General features: G+C 34.4%; 3 protein-coding genes across 3 annotated transcripts in view; 1 reads left to right on the top strand and 2 right to left on the bottom strand.

The window, feature by feature from the left end:
* LOC100377637 (eukaryotic translation initiation factor 3 subunit A) overlaps nt 1-459 on the bottom strand; it is a 19,474-nt gene extending 19,015 nt beyond the window's left edge. The window contains exon 1 of the mRNA XM_002738360.4: nt 35-459. Within this exon, the coding sequence (XP_002738406.2) occupies nt 35-83 (49 nt within the window). The 5' untranslated portion in view covers nt 84-459. The remainder of the gene's footprint in view (nt 1-34) is intronic.
* On the top strand, nt 41-11,219 carry LOC100376281 (DENN domain-containing protein 10-like). The gene is made up of 7 exons (XM_002738351.3): nt 41-471; nt 2,391-2,587; nt 3,399-3,627; nt 5,676-5,787; nt 7,474-7,685; nt 8,323-8,417; nt 10,894-11,219. The coding sequence occupies exons 1-7, from the start codon at nt 432-434 to the stop codon at nt 11,068-11,070; spliced, it is 1,062 nt and encodes a 353-aa protein (XP_002738397.1). The 5' UTR covers nt 41-431; the 3' UTR covers nt 11,071-11,219.
* Nucleotides 11,220-12,006: 787 nt separating this feature from the next.
* LOC102808538 (E3 ubiquitin-protein ligase TRIM71-like) lies at nt 12,007-17,832 on the bottom strand. The gene is made up of 5 exons (XM_085504252.1): nt 17,801-17,832; nt 16,007-17,092; nt 15,531-15,588; nt 15,150-15,231; nt 12,007-13,161 (listed from the first exon to the last, which is right to left on the bottom strand). Exons 2-5 carry the CDS (start codon nt 17,057-17,059, stop codon nt 12,981-12,983), a joined length of 1,374 nt encoding a protein of 457 aa, XP_085360378.1. The 5' UTR covers nt 17,060-17,092; nt 17,801-17,832; the 3' UTR covers nt 12,007-12,980.
* Between the last annotated feature and the right edge of the window lie 579 nt (nt 17,833-18,411).

The following is an 18,411-nucleotide window of genomic DNA, read 5'->3' on the forward strand; positions in this document are numbered from 1 at the left end:
ATGGACTGACATAATATAGATACAGGTTTCTTACCGTTTGCTCTTTTGAGAGCATTTTCGGGACGCTGAAAGTATGTAGGCATCTTTGTTGTATTATCGATTTACACAAAATACAATCCAAGATCTGTCGCCCAATTTGAGGGCAAAATTTGATTTCGAGCTTGAAAGCCTTTCCTATTCCATTGCATGCATGAACAAGATGGCGGCAAAGGACCATGTGGGAGGTGACGTCATTTCGTAAGTCGTGAAACAAATTACTTGTGTCAGTCACATTCTGTTACATCGGCAAAATTATATTTTTGAAATAAACTCATTTTTAAAAATTAAAATACTCGAATTAGTTTTCACACGAGCGTCGTTGTAGTAAAAAAATTACAGGAACTTGCATTGTGGGTATATTCTTTCATTTCCGGTTTCACGCCTACCGGAAGATGGCGGTATTGACTGAACTGCAGGGAGTTGGTTTGATAGGTAAGGTCTATAAGATTTATCATATATCTTAATTATGATATCTTGTTCATAATGCAAGCTACATCTGATTTGAAGCGTTTATTGTAATTTGATGTTAAAATGTCCATTTTAAATAAAATAGATACTAGTAGGCTATAGCCAGGAATTTCAACTGCCAGTCCATGTATATAGGTTTTGGATATATTTGGTAAAATTATCAAAGAAAATATGAAAAAACAGAAACATGGAAAAAAGTTGCCAGTTCAAAATCAACGTTGTCAGTCCTTTTGGTGGGTGAACTGGCTGTCTAAAACCCTGGGTACAAGTAGATGAGGTGGGGGGAGGGGGGGGGGGCTGTGTGAGATTGTTTCATAAAGTGCATTTCCGCAAAGTCCCCACTAAGTAATATAAATAAACCGTTAGAACATATCACATCATTAGCAACATGCATAAACACAGCAAGAGGTTGAACAGTTTGATTTTGCATAAACCCATAATTGACAGTCATTTTGAGCACTCATAACGACTGCTTGAAACATGATTTCTTGTCATTTTTAGGCGGAAATTATGCTGAATTCTTGCCCAATTTGTTAACTAACATGACCATTGTATCTCTTATATATTCATGGTTGTGTACGTCAAAAAATACTATATTTATTGTCAAAAAGAGTGTACCAAGCTTAAAGGGGAAACTTCCAAGCCCAGGGATTGCAGCAAAGAATCATTGGACACTATTGTTAATGTTGTTTACAAAGTTAATCTTTCTTTTGTTATCAATTGTAATTTTAATCCAGAAAGTAAATTTGTTGTGAAATTAGGCTTAACTGGAAGTGCCCCTTTAAGTGTCATTTGCATACTGAAAATGTTTCATTTTATCACCGTCCCTCAACGGTATGATTTTATACACCCAGAGCTGCAGCTTAAATAGTTTGATGGTCATTACAACTACAGCAGGATAAGCCCTGTGTACAGTCTGTTCTGTTCTGCCTGAACAGACATGTACACAGGGCTATATGACTTCTAGTAAACTAAGCATTTATAATAGATTAACTCATTTTTCATATTACTCTTGCTGAAACAAAAGCATTTCGTCATCTTTAAAAATACATGTATTTATAAACTTCAATGGCAGTAGAATCAAACCAATCAATGAAAGAGCATAGCATGCAATGACACCATTTGAAAACGTTGCAATGTTATTCAATCGACTAATAAAAACCTCTTGTTTCAGTTTGAATTGTGAAATATTTATAAAGATGAAGGAATGCCTTTCTTGCACCAAGAGTAATTAGGAGATTAACAATGATTTTTGTTTTATGAAAAAACAAGGATTTATAAGATTAGGGTATGCGATGAAGACCATGCGCAAATTGAATAAGTCATGGAAATTGCGATATGATCAAGACAAACCTACATTTCTCGAAATCCTAATGCAAATTACTTTGTCTGTGAAAGAACTGATTTAATTTTTCCTCTAAGACCGCTCTTGGTAATTTCTGTGCATATTTACAATGTGTGTTATATGTGCGTTTTGAATGTGGTGATAATCTAGTGATAATCTAATCTTTCCAAGTACCCATTGCGTTCTGAGACGCTATTGGTTTGAACTATGTTTGATTAACATTCACAGAATGCGACCACTTTCGAACGTTCGTAAATCAAAAGATTTCGTTTTTTGTGAGAATTTCATTGCATATTGTTGTGTTAGCTATTTATAACTCTGGGCTGCTTTGGGTTATCCCAGTAGTGCTCGGATGTTGGACTTTTATTATGATGTACCTACACATATCACTGTATTAAAGCGAGGGAGTCGTCACCTCCGCATGCGTCAGATGGCCATAGCGTGTCATGCGCAGGTGACAACCCTCCCGCTTTAAATCTATCAATTATAAAGTGATATGTTATCGACAATGGCTGTTTATCTTTTTATTTCATTTTAGAAAAAGATACAAATTCTGATGTCTTGTGGACATGGTCGTACCCATCAATATCTGGTGAAAAGAGAGATCTTTTAATGAAGAAGTGTTGTTTAAAACGAGACAGTAATGAAGTTATCCAGCTAGTATTTGGTCAACATGGACGACAGTGGTATTATATTTATACAACAGAAGTTGAAGACATACCTGTGCTATCTAGGGTAGGACAATATTATTGGCTTTGTCACAAATAAATTGTACCGGTATTATATTATAATATTATATTATATTATAATTAATATTATGTCACTTGCTAGTAAAGCTGGTTGATACAAGTGACGTCATGGGCTAGTATTATCCATTAACCATAGGCGTGTTGATAATATAGCCTGTGACACCATGAGTATTACACACAAAAACAACAAATCTTAAGATAAATTAGTAAAACTAACTAAAGAACATATATACGGAAAATGTTTGTCATTTAATTTTTCTCAATTATAATATTTACTAATTAACAATTCCAGAGAGCACCCAACCAATGTTGCCACATGGTAGTCAAGGGTTGTTTGACAATCTTACTTTTGTAATGGCATGATAATTTAATAGTTTAGCCAAACAAGACTTTATAAAAATTCCCTCAAATTAGCAGCCATTCACTCAAGTTACAAGTCAAATCTTTGTATGATATAATATCTAGATCTATCAATCCATCTATGAGCTTGAGGTAATAAACCCATATGCTAATACCCCCCCCCCCCCCCCGGTAGGTTTTGATTTCTTTATAATGGACCTCATTTAATGTTTATAATCTACAGTATAATACTGTAAAAAACTTTATTTTCGTTTGGAATTAATTTTTGCTATTTTTGCTGAAGGAATGATACATTTTTCCTGTATTTTACATTCAACTCGCCAAAACTCAGTGAAAATAAATTTCATACAAAACATCCAAAAAGTCTTTTCAGCAAAAATTAATTCAAGCTCAAATAAAGTATTTTACAGTATACAGTACTTAAATTTCTGTTTCAGGTAAAATATTTCTCTCTTGTACTGCTTTCAAAAGACTACAACCCTGAAAAATACAAGACTTTGTGCCAAATATTGAGTAAACTATTTTTAGAAACAGGGAATCCTGCTACAATGCTGCAAGGTTATCTATCTGTTCTGACCAAAGGTTCCTGCACCTGTGTAGACAATGGCACATTTGCAGTTGAAGACCACGATGCCAGAAAATCATACATTGCTTCATCAATAAAAGGTCTGAAAACAAACTTAGTCATATATTTTTCATAATCATAGATTTATTCTTTAAATATAAATGGTATTTTCAACAATAGTTGTGAACATTACGTGTAGCACATGTATGCATTTCCCTATACACATAGTCTAATCATGGTTAAGCAGTCCTTGCGATTGCATCAGTACATCATTTATTACGAATGCAAATACTATTGGAGGTTATACCGTACTCGACCGCGTTAGCGCCCAGGGGCCTCAACTCAGAAAATCATGATTTTTTAGGGGTGGGTGCTTATCCGAGCACCCCTGTCGAAAAAAATTGCAAATGAAAATTTTGATTCATCATGTGACAGATTGAGGGGGATAATTACATCTTTGAGGGTAAATCAAATTACATAATTAGTTGCGTTGTCATTGATTTTTACAATGAAGAAACAGAAATGATAACAAAAAATATGCACATTTTATTACAATATTAATTACGTACCACCAGAATTTACGAAATTAAAAATATTAGAGTCTGTTGGAACACAGTCGAAGTCAAAATTCTCATCATTATTTCCACTAACGAATGTATTGGATCGTACACAAACTCTCGATGAAAATCACTTCCCGCCATGATACATTTGCAGATTTGACCTGCAGCAGCGTCCTTTGACCTAATGGGTCAAGTTTATTATTAACCAATCAGAATGCTGTGTTGTTCCGACGCAATTCTTCGGAAATTCCCGAAGACTTTCCGGTTACGCAATGCAGAATGAATTATTGATGTCAAAGTACCATCTGTTGGAATTGATTTCAGCGAATAAATGACATGGTTTTTAAAAAAAAAAAATGGTAACTAGCCATTTTTGAAAGGTAAACTGTATATGGCATGAAATATTTACCGCATTTTACTTGTATTTACAGGTCATTGTTGAAGCGTAGTTTACACAGAGTCTACGTATTCACAACATATTCACAGCGGTCGATATCCACGCTGTGTCATATAAAAACGATTACCAAGATTCATTACGCAAGACCAAGTTTTAAATTAGTTGCATTTTGCAGGGGTGGGCGCTTTGTCGAATGTGACCCCGAATATAAAAATTGCGCAAAAGTGGGGGGTGGGCGCTTGCCTGGGCATGGGCGCTAACCGTAATTCAAACATCTTACTTTCTGCATTGTCTGCTTTGAAAGGACATGTTGTACATATACTAGTATAGCACTTTTGATTAACGAATTGGTTTGAATAATCTTATGATTGACTGTCATTTTGAAGTCTTGTTTTGCTTGCCCAAATCTTCATTTAAACTAATGTCGAAATTGGATTTGTGGTTGCATACAAGAGAAAAATTATGTAAAAATTACATAAGGATTGTTGAAAATATTGATTTTGTGAAGCAATCCAAGCAGGTGCTTCAATGTGGAGTGCAAGTTGCATATCATTTTATATACCCAGAGCTGCAGTTTAAACACAAATTCCAAACAAACTGTTATGCAATATTTTTGAGCATAAAGTATGGAGTACAGACTTAAGTAACATTAGATGTGAAATCCGGTGAAAATCAAAAGCTAGAAAATCTACACCACACAAATATGACTTGTAAAAGCTAGATTGCTGACACATTTGTTTTGCATGGCTACATGGTAATATATTTAGAAATGTATGCATTAAAACATACAGGTTCACTTTCTCACAAATGATTGGACAGATATTATTAGCACATGTATCTCCATTCATTAGTGGAGAAGTTAAATAGCAATTAAATAACCACTGACTGGAAGAACCCTTGGCTTTGAAGCAAATACTAAGAATTAATAACATGATTTTACTTAACAACTTTGCCCAACATAGATTTTGGTAGATTTTTGATAAGTTGTTTTGGGAATAGGTTTTACCTATTACTATGAAAAAATTAGTGGCAATATTCATCTACATCATCTTGTATATGGAACACATTGTAATGTGGTCAGAAAATACGATTAGGCTGAAATAAAAAACAAAACAAAAAAACTTTTACTGGGACACTTTGAAATTTTCCTTTTGTACATAATTAAAATATTTTTTATGGTTTTTCTGTACAGATGTAATCAGAGTATTTGGTGTAGAAACTATTTTAATTTACACAGCATTAATATTAAAAAAAAGGGTTGCAGTGTATCACTCCAAATTAGAAGAATTACTACAGTTCACCAGGTGAATTCACTTTTCAATATATTGTATATACCATCCAAATAATAAACAGGAAAGAAATGAGAGTTGACTGTATACACATGCAAGAAAATCGTGCCAATGAATCTTGGGTCAGTTGGTCCATGCTTTCAATCTTGTGGTATACTCGCTGTGCCATGTGATCCATGTGCAGTGTTCACCTGTGTCATGTGACCTATGTGCAATATTCACCTGTTCCATGTGATCTATGTGCAGTGTTTACCTGTGTCATGTGATATATGTGCAGTGTTAACCTGTGTCATGTGATTTATGTGCAATACTCATCTGTGTCATATGATCTGTGTAATATTCACCAGTGTTGTGTGATCTATGTGTATTCACCAATGTCATTTGATCTATGTGCAATATTCACCTGTCATGTGATATATGTACAGTGTTCACCAATGTACTGTGATCTGTGTATTTTTCACCAATGTCATGTGATCTATGTGCACTGTTCATCTGTCATGTGATCTGTGTAATATTCACCTATCATAGGATTTATGTGCAGTGTTCTCGTGTGTCATGTGATTTATGTGTAATATGACCAGTGTAATGTGATCTATGTGCACTGTTCACCTGTGTCATGGGATCTATGTGCACTGTTCACCTGTCATGTAATATATGTGCACTGTTCACCTGTCATGTGATCTATGTGTAATATGACCAGTGTAATGTGATCTATGTGCAGTGTTCACCTGTGTCATGTGATCTATGTGCACTGTTCACCTGTGTCATGTGATCTATGTGCACTGCTCACCTGTGTCATTTGATCTATGTGCACTGTTCACATAAAATGTAATCTATGTGCACTGTTCACCTAAAATGTATGTTATGCAATATTTACCTGTAATGTTATTTATTTGTATCATTCATCTGTCATGTGATCTACATGTATGTGCAATATTCAAGTCATGTGATATATGTACAATATTCACTTGTCATATGATCTATATGCAATACCCACATGTGCATTATTCACATCATGTAATCCATATTCTATAATCATGTCATAATGTGATCTATGTCGAATAATAACCTAATATGTGATTTATGAATAAATAATGAAGCTTAAGTATCATGACATTGATTCAATACAAGTGATTAATGTTTTATTTTGCTATTCTTCTATGCTGTGATTTGTTCACCTGCCATGTGCTATATTCACCTGCCATGTGCTATATTCACCTGCCATGTGCTATATTCACATGTCATGTGCTATATTCACCTGCCATGTGCTATATTCACCTGCCATGTGCTATATTCACCTGCCATGTGCTATATTCACCTGTTATGTGCTATATTCACCTGTCATGAGCTATATTCACCTGTCATGAGCTATATTCACCTGTCATGGGGTATATTTACCTGTCATGTGCTATATTCACATGCCATGTGCTATATTCACCTGCCATGTGTTATATTCACCTGCCATGTGTTATATTCACACGTCATTTGCTATATTCACCTGTCATATGCTATATTCACCTGTCATGTGCTATATTCACCTGCCGTGTGCTATATTCACCTGTCATGTGCTATATTCACCTGTCATGTGCTATATTCACATGTCATTTGCTATATTCACCTGTCATGTGCTATATTCACCTGTCAATATATTATAAAAGCTATCCTGCTGTGTGAAAATAATGTCTCCTTTTGTTATACCAGAGCACTACCCACATTAGTTTGGCACCGACAAAACTGGAATATTCTTTATCCATATGTGCACCTTGATGAGGAAGAATTGACTGATGTAAAATCAACAACAAATACATATATCATTGGTAGTTTAGATTCTACACTGGAAACAAGGAATGATTTGTATGATATCTTCATTAATGTACCACATAATGAAATTATTGTGGCTACACATGTAAAAGGTGAGTGCATGCTCTTTTTCATAAGTTTCTTCAGAAAGTAAGGTCTGTTGTGTTTGTTTTGAAATTGATCTCTTGGCAGTCTGATGTTGTGGGATATAATGAAAGATACAAAGACAAAATGTTGCTTGGTTGACTACTAGAATGGGAAGTCACTTTAGTACGTTAAAAGTAGAGATAACAAACACACAGGAAGTCAAGTACATGAGTGGTACATTTTTAACATTGCATGGGAGCCCCCCCTCCCCCAAATGCCCTCTACAGTTCAATTTTCTATCCTACAATCCTTTGCAAAATTCAATATGGAGTTAACACATTTCTTCCCTATTTGTGGTATGACATATGATATTCAAGGCTTTGTGTATATTGACGTTTAGATAAGCAGAGTGCTTAACTACATTACATCACTGGTTCAAAAGGATACTCAACCACTTGACATTGCAGTGCATATGAAGACTGATGTTTATATTATTCTAAAACAGAAAAATCAAAAAGTCGTCATTCAGTTTAACATTAACAAAGATTCAGGCCATTCTATTTTTACACGTTTATGTTGATTTAATATAATAGTGGATTTCAACCGTTGTATGTTGTATGTACATGTAGTCTTATTTCACCTTTCATTTGTTCTGCAATGTAGAATCCTTTAATATGGGTAAGATTCATAAAGATATAGCACAGCTAATGGTACAGAGTGCCCAGGATGAGGACAAGAGTGATCAGCAAATAATTAAGGTGAGTTTTGTATTTTTGAATTCCATGCGTGAATTATAAGCATTGATATTCTCATCATGTTACAATGAAATTTGGTACTGTAAAACCATTTATTTTCACTAACATTTAATTTCACTATTTTGAAGATTTGAGCATATTCACTGCGTTTCAGTTTCACAAATGATTTTTATTGTTATTTTACATGTTCAATTTACTTATCGCTGAAATTAGTCAAATTAAAACCCAGTGAATAATTAAAATCATCCATACAAATACATATATGTAACCAGCTTTTATATTGGACAAAGAGTTGATGTATAACTTCTTACTCACTGAACATTATATTACCTTGTTTGTGTCAAAGATCATTAAAATATGACTTATTTCGACCTCAGTCTTTATGTAAGCACATCTGCCTTTAACACAACAAATACAATTTACTGTATCTGCATGTAACAGAAACTTACAAAACATAATTTGCATAATAATTAGGAATCCATTAATTTGATTCTAAATTAGACCTCATGAAAAGTTGTTGAAAGTTTACAGTCTAAATTGTTGGTATTTCCATTTCAAAACCAGTTTGTTTTCCCCAAAATTCCACTCGCAAGCCTAAGGCTTTTTCTGGTATCATAATAACCTTTTTTACCAACAGGTCCCTCTTTTCATCACAAATTCACAAAATAGTCCTATTTATAGTCTGCACTTTCCTTCAGAAAATTGAAACAAAAAAGCCAATTTTTTGTGTAAAAACTGAAAATTGATTAAATTTTTGTCTGTTGGCTCCAAGGGTTCATTACCAGAATATAAGAAAAAAGTGAAGACAAATTTGGTCAAGAAAGCCTAGTTTTGTTTTCAGAAATGACTCCTGCATCTTTGTACACTTTCTTACTGAGGGGTGAAACAAATGGTGTTGCTATAGTGAAGATGTACATGTATGCATAGAAACCTCAGGGTCTTGGAACCTGTATTCCCCAAAGAAGGAGTACATGTAGCAATACTTTTTACACTCTTATCTGATGATAGACCAAAAACTGGGGGAAAACAAAAATGCATTGAAGAGAGATGAATCTTTTTTACCGCTGACCAATTTCCCCAATGTCATTGTCTTTACCATTTGAAATTTTTGTCAATTTTGATGCGACATATTCTAAATTTTAAAGTTTAAATTTTTTCAATAAATTATTTTGGACTTTGGTGCTTTTATGGTTAATGATATGCAAATTACCTAATAAATATGCACATATGGTATATAGAACTATTTTGTGAATGGTGACAAAAGTTGACTTTGGTGCTCAAAGGGTTAATGATATGCAAATTACCTAATAAATATGCACATATGGTATATAGAACTATTTTGTGAATGGTGACAAAAGTTGACTTTGGTGCTCAAAGGTTAATAAATTACAGACAACTCAATACATTGGTTCCGTTCTAGCCAAAAGTTGTACTGTACAATACTTTATTTTCACTTGGAATGAATTTTCGCTGTAGGAATGATTCAGTAAAAATAAAATCCAGCGAATATATATGTTTTCCCATATTTTACGTTAAACTTGTCAAAAATCAATGAAAATAAATTCCATACAAAACACCCAAAAAGTCTTCTCAGCGAAAATTAATTCCAGCTAAAATAAAGTATTTTACAGTATCTCAATTGATCGTAAGAAATTGATGTTTAGTCAGTATAACTAGACTTAAAATAAAATATTGATACTTTTCACATTAAGAAGTTCAGTAATATTAATAAAAACATTGCTTTACAGGTGGTGCCAAATAAACGGTTAATGAAAATTTGCTATAAATTCCCACTGAAACAAAATTATTGGTTTTCATGGTCAGTTTATTTTGGCACTCATAAGTGATATATATAATCAGTTCAAGTTACAAGTTGCATTGTTTGTTCACGACGTTCTTCATGACAGACCCCCCCCCCCTAACATTTTAAATCATATTTTTTGTCATTAGATGATGCTTTTGAACTTGGTAAAAAGAATATCCTCCTTCCGTCAAAAGATAAATGTAGATTAGAACAAATATCTATTAAATTTGTCGGCCCTGTGGTTTGGAACAGTGTTCCAGAACATATAAAAAACTCTTCACTCATGATACACTTTAAAAAAATCTGTTTGAATTATAGTCTATCAACTGTTTTCATTAGTGTTGTATATTTGAATATTATTTCCATAATTTTCTTTATTTTGAAAATTAGTAAAACTGGAAAAAGTCTGTACATTTAGAACAGTCATCAATGTAATTTAATGTAAAATTATTATACAATTGTTGAACTCGATTAGTTGCTAATTAGTTGCAACTATTTTCCCGTTTTCTCTTTCTCATAACTATTAATTTCCGTTTTTATTTTTATTAAGTATGTATCAAGTGAAATAAAGTTAACTGTCTGCTCAATAAAGCTGTTCTAGAAATTAATATTTCTCATAATAGTCATTATTAATTCAGAATTAATAATAATTTACTTTTGTCTTATCACAATTAGGAAATAGCAGTAAAGACAAAAGATTTAATCAACAATCTGAAGACCCTGGCAACACCCAGTGAGGATGGCGGTACACCTAAAATAACACTGGAAGCTCTTCAAGAAAGACAGATGCCACCAGCAATGGAGAATTTCCTCTTTAATCTGGCTGCTGCCGAAGGTTTTGTGCAATTCTAAAAATTGAATTACAGTTAGTGATGGCTGCAAAAAAGGAATGGATCACAAATACTGAACTATTGAGGGCGCAGTTTTTAGTACAAGTGAATCACTGCATTCAGAAAGTTATCAATATCACAATGAAATAAACTGATCATTGTACATTTTAATATTTGTGTAATACATTTTAAATGAATATTTAGAATTCCCCATGATAAACTATTGCAAACTACATCTAAAGTTACTCGGCTCGGAACATGTTACTGATTCTCCAAAGAGGTTGCGAATTTGACGTCAGTAAAAGGTATAGATTTGATTGAAAGTACACTGTAACCTCGTTATAACAAACTCTTTGGGGGACATACAATTAGTTTGTTATAGTGAAATGTTCACTATAATGAAGCACATAATACATTGGGTTTGTTGTGAGCGGGAGACCTGCTCTGTTCATTATATCAGGAAATTCATTATAAAGGTGTTCATTATATTGAGGTTACAGTGTACCTGTAAAACATGTGTCCAATCAGAGTAGCTCTATGGCAATGGATATACAACCAAATGACGAGTTGAATTTTCAAAAGAGTACATACTCACTGATTAGAATCTGTCAACGTATAGCGATGAGACAATGGCTGAATAAACATAAGTTGGTTGACAAAGCTCTCCAGTGATGCATGCATTCCTTGGGAGACTTAAAGGGGAACCTATACTATAAGTAGGGAAAGATGGCCACCGCAATTAGTGTGCTAATCTGAACCAAGCCGCTCACATCATGGCGAGAGCTCCGGGGATTGTGCCATTTACGATGTTTAGAGATCAATCTGTGATTTCAAATACATTTCTATGGGGGCATGAATATGTACGATAGCGATTACACTCATCTGGTTGGGCTTTTGATGTGTAAATGTTGTTGTTTTCGGTCGAAACGTGCCGCAACATGTAAAAATCATGAGTTTAAAATGGCAGCTAATGTATGCAAAATGCCTGCACAGTTTGATTAAGCGAGCATAATAAGCATTCTTTTACTTACTAGACAGAGGCAGAGTTAATTACCAATGAGCATGTGGTGCAATCCATGGGATTGAGCGGTTCCCCTTTAAATCATAATTGTGATATCAATTTCCTAATTGTTCCAAACTGGAATATGAAAGTTATGAAACACATCAAGTATATCTGTTAATTTTCAATAAGGTATAACCCTTTCCAATCAATAAATCTCAATTCTAGTTTTACCAATTTGGTTTGTATCATCTTTATCCATTTTTCACAATTCTTAGTCTGATTGTCTAGTTCTGCTTTTATAATTACACTAAAATAACATATACTTAGAAACATATCTTTATGTCTTTGCAAACACAATATGATCTATTTGCCTCATTAGTAGTGTTCATATGAACATTTGTGTTTACAATTCTTCCAAGGGGAATTTGGATAATGACACGATCTAAATCCTACTTTGAGCCAATAAACTTTCCTTTGTGTTTATGAGTAGCATTCACGCTCAGCTCCTTAGCACTGGCTAAGAGGTAAAATACCTAGCTACTGTAATGACTGAAGATTTTTGTATATTCTTAACAAGTTTAGTCGTTCTTTAGTCCATGCTAGAAACTGTTTCCCCTTGTGTGTGAACGCATTTAGGTCTGTTCAAAATGCAAATATATGAGATTAGCTTAAATCTTGGCCTGTACTTAGTGTAGCATGAAAACTACTAGAGCCCCTTTGTTGTGTAAAACAGCAAATATTCTATTGGTGTCTGGAGTGGGAACAGACAACATGCCTTCACAAAATAATTAATATTACAGGTAAATGAATAAATAAGTACCAGTAAATTACAAAAATGTGTATTATAATAATAAAACTCAATAAATGTTAAACCCCCAGTTCAGTTTCATCATCCTTTAGTAATATGTCTTCTAAAGTGGTTTTGTTGTTTACCATTTATAAACAATTTCTCTCAAAAGTGGCATTGGTTCAAGGGAACCATTTTCTGTCCGAGATCTACCAGCATTTTTATTTGCATGATCAAGTTTTAAAAATACATGTGATTCTTCATGTACAAGTCTTCTCTCTAATTGTTCACATTGTTCACATAAATCAAAATCATCACAGTTTCTGTAAAAAGAAAAAAAAGAATACTGTAAAATATTTTAGCTGGGATATAATTTTCGCTGAATAGACTTTTTCGGTGTTTTGTATGAAATTTATTTTAAAAATGTATATTCAATGGATTTTATTTTCACTGAATCATTTCTTCTGCAAAAATTTATTCTGAGTGAAAATAAAGTATTCCGCAGTATTAGACCAGGCAAAATGAAGGCAAATAATATTTTTAAAAGAACATCCGCTTGAAAAAATGGAAAATATTTGCATGTTGATTGCATAAAAAAATCAAAATTAAAATATATTAAAAATTCATGACAACCTTGAAAACCCAACTTTATTGGTACTAATACAGAACAAAATACTGAGACAAGACCATTCTGGTAAATTGCTCAGTACTGACTTGTGCAAAACCTGTTTTGACAGACTGAGACCGAATTATAAGTCCCTGTTTTCAAACTTCATTTGTACGGGGACTAATAAGAGGACTTTGATCACACACTACACCAGTATGGATAGCCAAGTCACCTACCCACAATGCAATAGCCAGATCACCTACCCACAATGCAATATTGTATTACTTACCCACACTTGTAACGTACACCAATAAGAGGACACTGATCACAATGATCACACACTACACCAGTATGGATAGTCAAGTCACTTACCCACAATGCAATAGCCAGAGCACCTACCCACAATGCAATATTGTATTACTTACCCACACTTGTAACGTACACCAATAAGAGGACTTTGATCACACACTACACCATTGTGGATAGTCAAGTTACTTACCCACAATGCAATAGCCAGATCACCTACCCACAATGCAATATTGTATTACTTGCCCACACTTGTAACGTACACCAATAAGAGGACTTTGATCACACACTACACCATTGTGGATAGTCAAGTCACTTACCCACAATGCAATAGCCAGATCACCTACCCACAATGCAATATTGTATTACTTACCCACACTTGTAACGTACACCAATAAGAGAACTTTGATCACACACTACACCATTGTGGATAGTCAAGTCACTTACCCACAATGCAATAGCCAGATCACCTACCCACAATGCAATATTGTATTACTTGCCCACACTTGTAACGTACACCAATAAGAGGACTTTGATCACACACTACACCATTGTGGATAGTCAAGTCACTTACCCACAATGCAATAGCCAGATCCCCTACCCACAATGCAATATTGTATTACTTACCCACACTTGTAACGTACACCAATAAGAGGACTTTGATCACACACTACACCATTGTGGATAGTCAAGTCACTTACCCACAATGCAATAGCCAGATCACCTACCCACAATGCAATATTGTATTACTTGCCTACACTTGTAACGTACACCAATAAGAGGACTTTGATCACACACTACACCATTGTGGATAGTCAAGTCACTTACCCACAATGCAATAGCCAGATCACCTACCCACAATGCAATATTGTATTACTTACCCACACTTGTAACGTACACCAATAAGAGAACTTTGATCACACACTACACCATTGTGGATAGTCAAGTCACTTACCCACAATGCAATAGCCAGATCACCTACCCACAATGCAATATTGTATTACTTGCCTACACTTGTAACGTACACCAATAAGAGGACTTTGATCACACACTACACCATTGTGGATAGTCAAGTCACTTACCCACAATGCAATAGCCAGATCACCTACCCACAATGCAATATTGTATTACTTACCCACACTTGTAACGTACACCAATAAGAGAACTTTGATCACACACTACACCATTGTGGATAGTCAAGTCACTTACCCACAATGCAATAGCCAGATCACCTACCCACAATGCAATATTGTATTACTTACCCACACTTGTAACGTACACCAATAAGAGGACACTGATCACAATGATCACACACAACACCAGTATGGATAGTCAAGTCACTTACCCACAATGCAATAGCCAGAGCACCTACTCACAATGCAATATTGTATTACTTACCCACACTTGTAACGTACACCAATAAGAGGACACTGTTCACAACGGTCACACACAACACCATTATGGATAGTCTGGTTTTTAACTGAAAAAAAAAAATATGAATATGATGTCCATTCTGAATAAATATGTTGATGGCAGATTAGAGTTACTTTTGATATATAGACATTGGATTATGGCTCCTAGTGAACATGCCTCTTACTACTGTTGCGCAACAACAAATCGGTCCATGAAATAAACCAACCAATGAGACAAGATACTGGTATAATTGTATATATTTTCAATGCTCTGCAGATATGTAGCTTCTGTGATCAACCGATAACAGCCATCACTCACCCTACACAATAAAGTATGACATTATTCAAATATTTATTGTGACTGTACCTTCTGATTCTGTCACAGTAGAGGCATCAACAGTATTTGGAATCTCTTTGCTGGCCTTCTTGAGATTAAAAATATCAAAAGATAATAATTATTTATTTTTCTGTATAATTTATTATAATATTATGTTTATTAATATCTTATGTTTATTAACAAACTAACCAGTGTTGAGCAATATTTAAATACAAAAACGTAATTGCAGAATTTTGATTTTAAACGGTCAAAAAACAAGCTAGAGGTCCATAACTTGTCCATAACTCTAATAATGTTTCTGCTGTCTCAGTGCATTCAAATTTTGAAAGTAAGCAGTTTTTTACTTGACAGTGTAAGCTGTGGGTCTCAAGCACCAATTGAGTTGAATTGCAATTCTGTGATATCATGCATTGCAAATAATTCATTAGAATAATGTTGTTGAAAATTTAATTGAATGCAATTATGTGAAACCTTATCAAGTATATATAGTTTTATGATATACATACATGTACATCTGTACCAAATTCACCAATGATGCCAGAATTATAAGTTTTGGGCATAAACTCGATAACCGCCTCAACTTCAATGGCTTCTGGTTCTTGGTTGATCAGTTGCTCCAAATGGTTAGTGGTCTCTTTCATGGTTCTCAGCAGTTGTACATCATTCCCATGGTGCATTAGCGTTTCAACATAGCTGTGTGCATTAAAAAGTCTGCTTTTGATGGACTCCAACTCTTCAATGTTCATATCATTATTTTTTATTCTAATGTCATGTTGTTTCTTTGATTTCTCTATCATGACCTTTTCTTCCATCGTGATTTGCTCGATCAGCTCCTTGGCTTGTGATGAAATATTCTTCTCCTCCTTTTTAGCATGAAGATTTAGTTCATCACGTTTTACGCACAGTTTTATTATTTTATCTTCTAACTGCTCCCTGGCCCTTTTCATATCAGTTACCATATTCTCCAAGCATTTGCGTTGTTCATTCCCAACTTCCTTTAAATCTCTCAAGACGTGTTCGGTTCCACGGTGTTTTATGACTGCGCAGTCAGAGCAGATGACCTCCTGACAAGTCTCACATTGGAATTTCAACTCGCTTCTAACGTGGTATTGACAGTGAATCATGACTTCTGGCTTACACAGATTTGTTGATTTATTTTTCTTGTAATCTTCAATAGTCACCACTTGATGGCACCGACTTACAGCCATTTTACCATGTACCTTTAAACAGTCTGCACAGAAGTGCTGTGAACAGTCCAAACAGTGATGAAAAGCTGTTTTGTCCTCACAGCTTTCACACTGCAAAGGAGTTTCACCTGAAGTTAAACTTTGTTTGCTGAACTCTTCAACTAAATTACTTAAAAAGAAGTTATCCTTCAGTTGGTCTGACTCGCACTCTGCGTTACAGGTTGGACACCTATTCAGCGACCCTCCCCTTTTCTCAGCCAAGGTAACCAGACACACACTGCAGAATGTGTGAAGACATGGAAGGATTTGAGGTTTTTTGTATCTTTCAAAGCAGATGGAACAGGTTAGGAAGTCTTCATCAATGATGTCCATCGCTTTATTGCCAGGAGTTGCTATGGTGATCAGCTACTAGAGAGAATATGAATGTTATTGCAAGTGTTCCTAAAAATTAAACCTATTTGAGGGGATAAGTGTGTATGGTTCTGAAGATTTAAAAATTGTAAAAAAATTTTTTTGTTTAATATTAATTATAATGCAAAGGTCATGTGACATGATTTGATAATCATATTAGTATTACAGTAAATACATGTATGCTAATGATGATACAAAAAAATTACTGCTTAAAATTTCATCTGCTGATGCTTAATTTTAACTGGTATATGTCTATTGATGCTTTCAGCAGGTTAGGAGTTAAATCTTTGGAAGTATATGTTGAAAACTACTATTTCTATTCAAAACCGAATATGGTAACATGTGTTTATTGGCAATGGGAGGCACTTGCCATGTTTGTACATAGTACATTTTTTTTATGTACAAAGTCCGGTACCCTTTAAAATTTAATATATTCACCCCAATGTATAGCCCTTCCCCACCACGAGCTAATGCTAGATACACTCTAAAATGTATTGGTTTGCCCCAAGTGGCACTGTAAAACCTCTATAGATTACCGGTATATGTAAATAATAGTGTTGTACGTGAACAGATTCCCCATTAAGTGCAATGGTCGTGCCCTTAAACTTTGGTCACAGCTTACTTATCTGATTTGGTGAGCATAGTTTGCTCAACCCTATTGGTCGATTTTGACTTTGATGCGCGTCTGCATATGACACTTACCTCTTTAATGGCGGACTGGAACAAGTCTTGCCCTTTTTGGATGACCTTTAGTCAGCTGACCTCATCGTCACGTGATGTTTGTTGACATATAATCCGATATAATTGTCAATGATTACTTCGAAGCTAACTTGTACCACGACTGTCTTGAAGCGACTAATGAGTGTTAAAAAAATAGTTAAATCATAGTTTAATACGTGATGGATACTGCATTTTAACCGTGACTTTGCACCATGGTTGTCGCAAATCGGGAAAATTTTCCGATATGAATGCCCAAAAGTATTCTATTTGAAATCCTGGAGGTGGGCATGACCGTTTTGCGAAAAAACAATTTTTAGGTCACATAATGATGATTGATGTACGAAATTTACATAGAGTATTTAGCGTTTGAAATCTTCTATGCGATTTAGGATGTACTAGTAACCGTGGTGTAACTGACTGTATGTCGGAGACATTTTCGCATTTTGAAACGCCAAATTACTGTGATTTTTTTTTGCACCAGTCTCAACCATTGTGATGATATATGTTATTATGTTATAAATATCGCAAAGAATTAGATCAACTTAAAATAACATTGCCCTATTATAATATTGGTTTTACAAAAGAAGTTATAA

This window comes from Saccoglossus kowalevskii, chromosome 10 (genome assembly GCF_978046115.1).
Source record: "Saccoglossus kowalevskii chromosome 10, keSacKowa6.1, whole genome shotgun sequence".
Taxonomy (NCBI): Eukaryota; Metazoa; Hemichordata; class Enteropneusta; family Harrimaniidae; genus Saccoglossus; species Saccoglossus kowalevskii.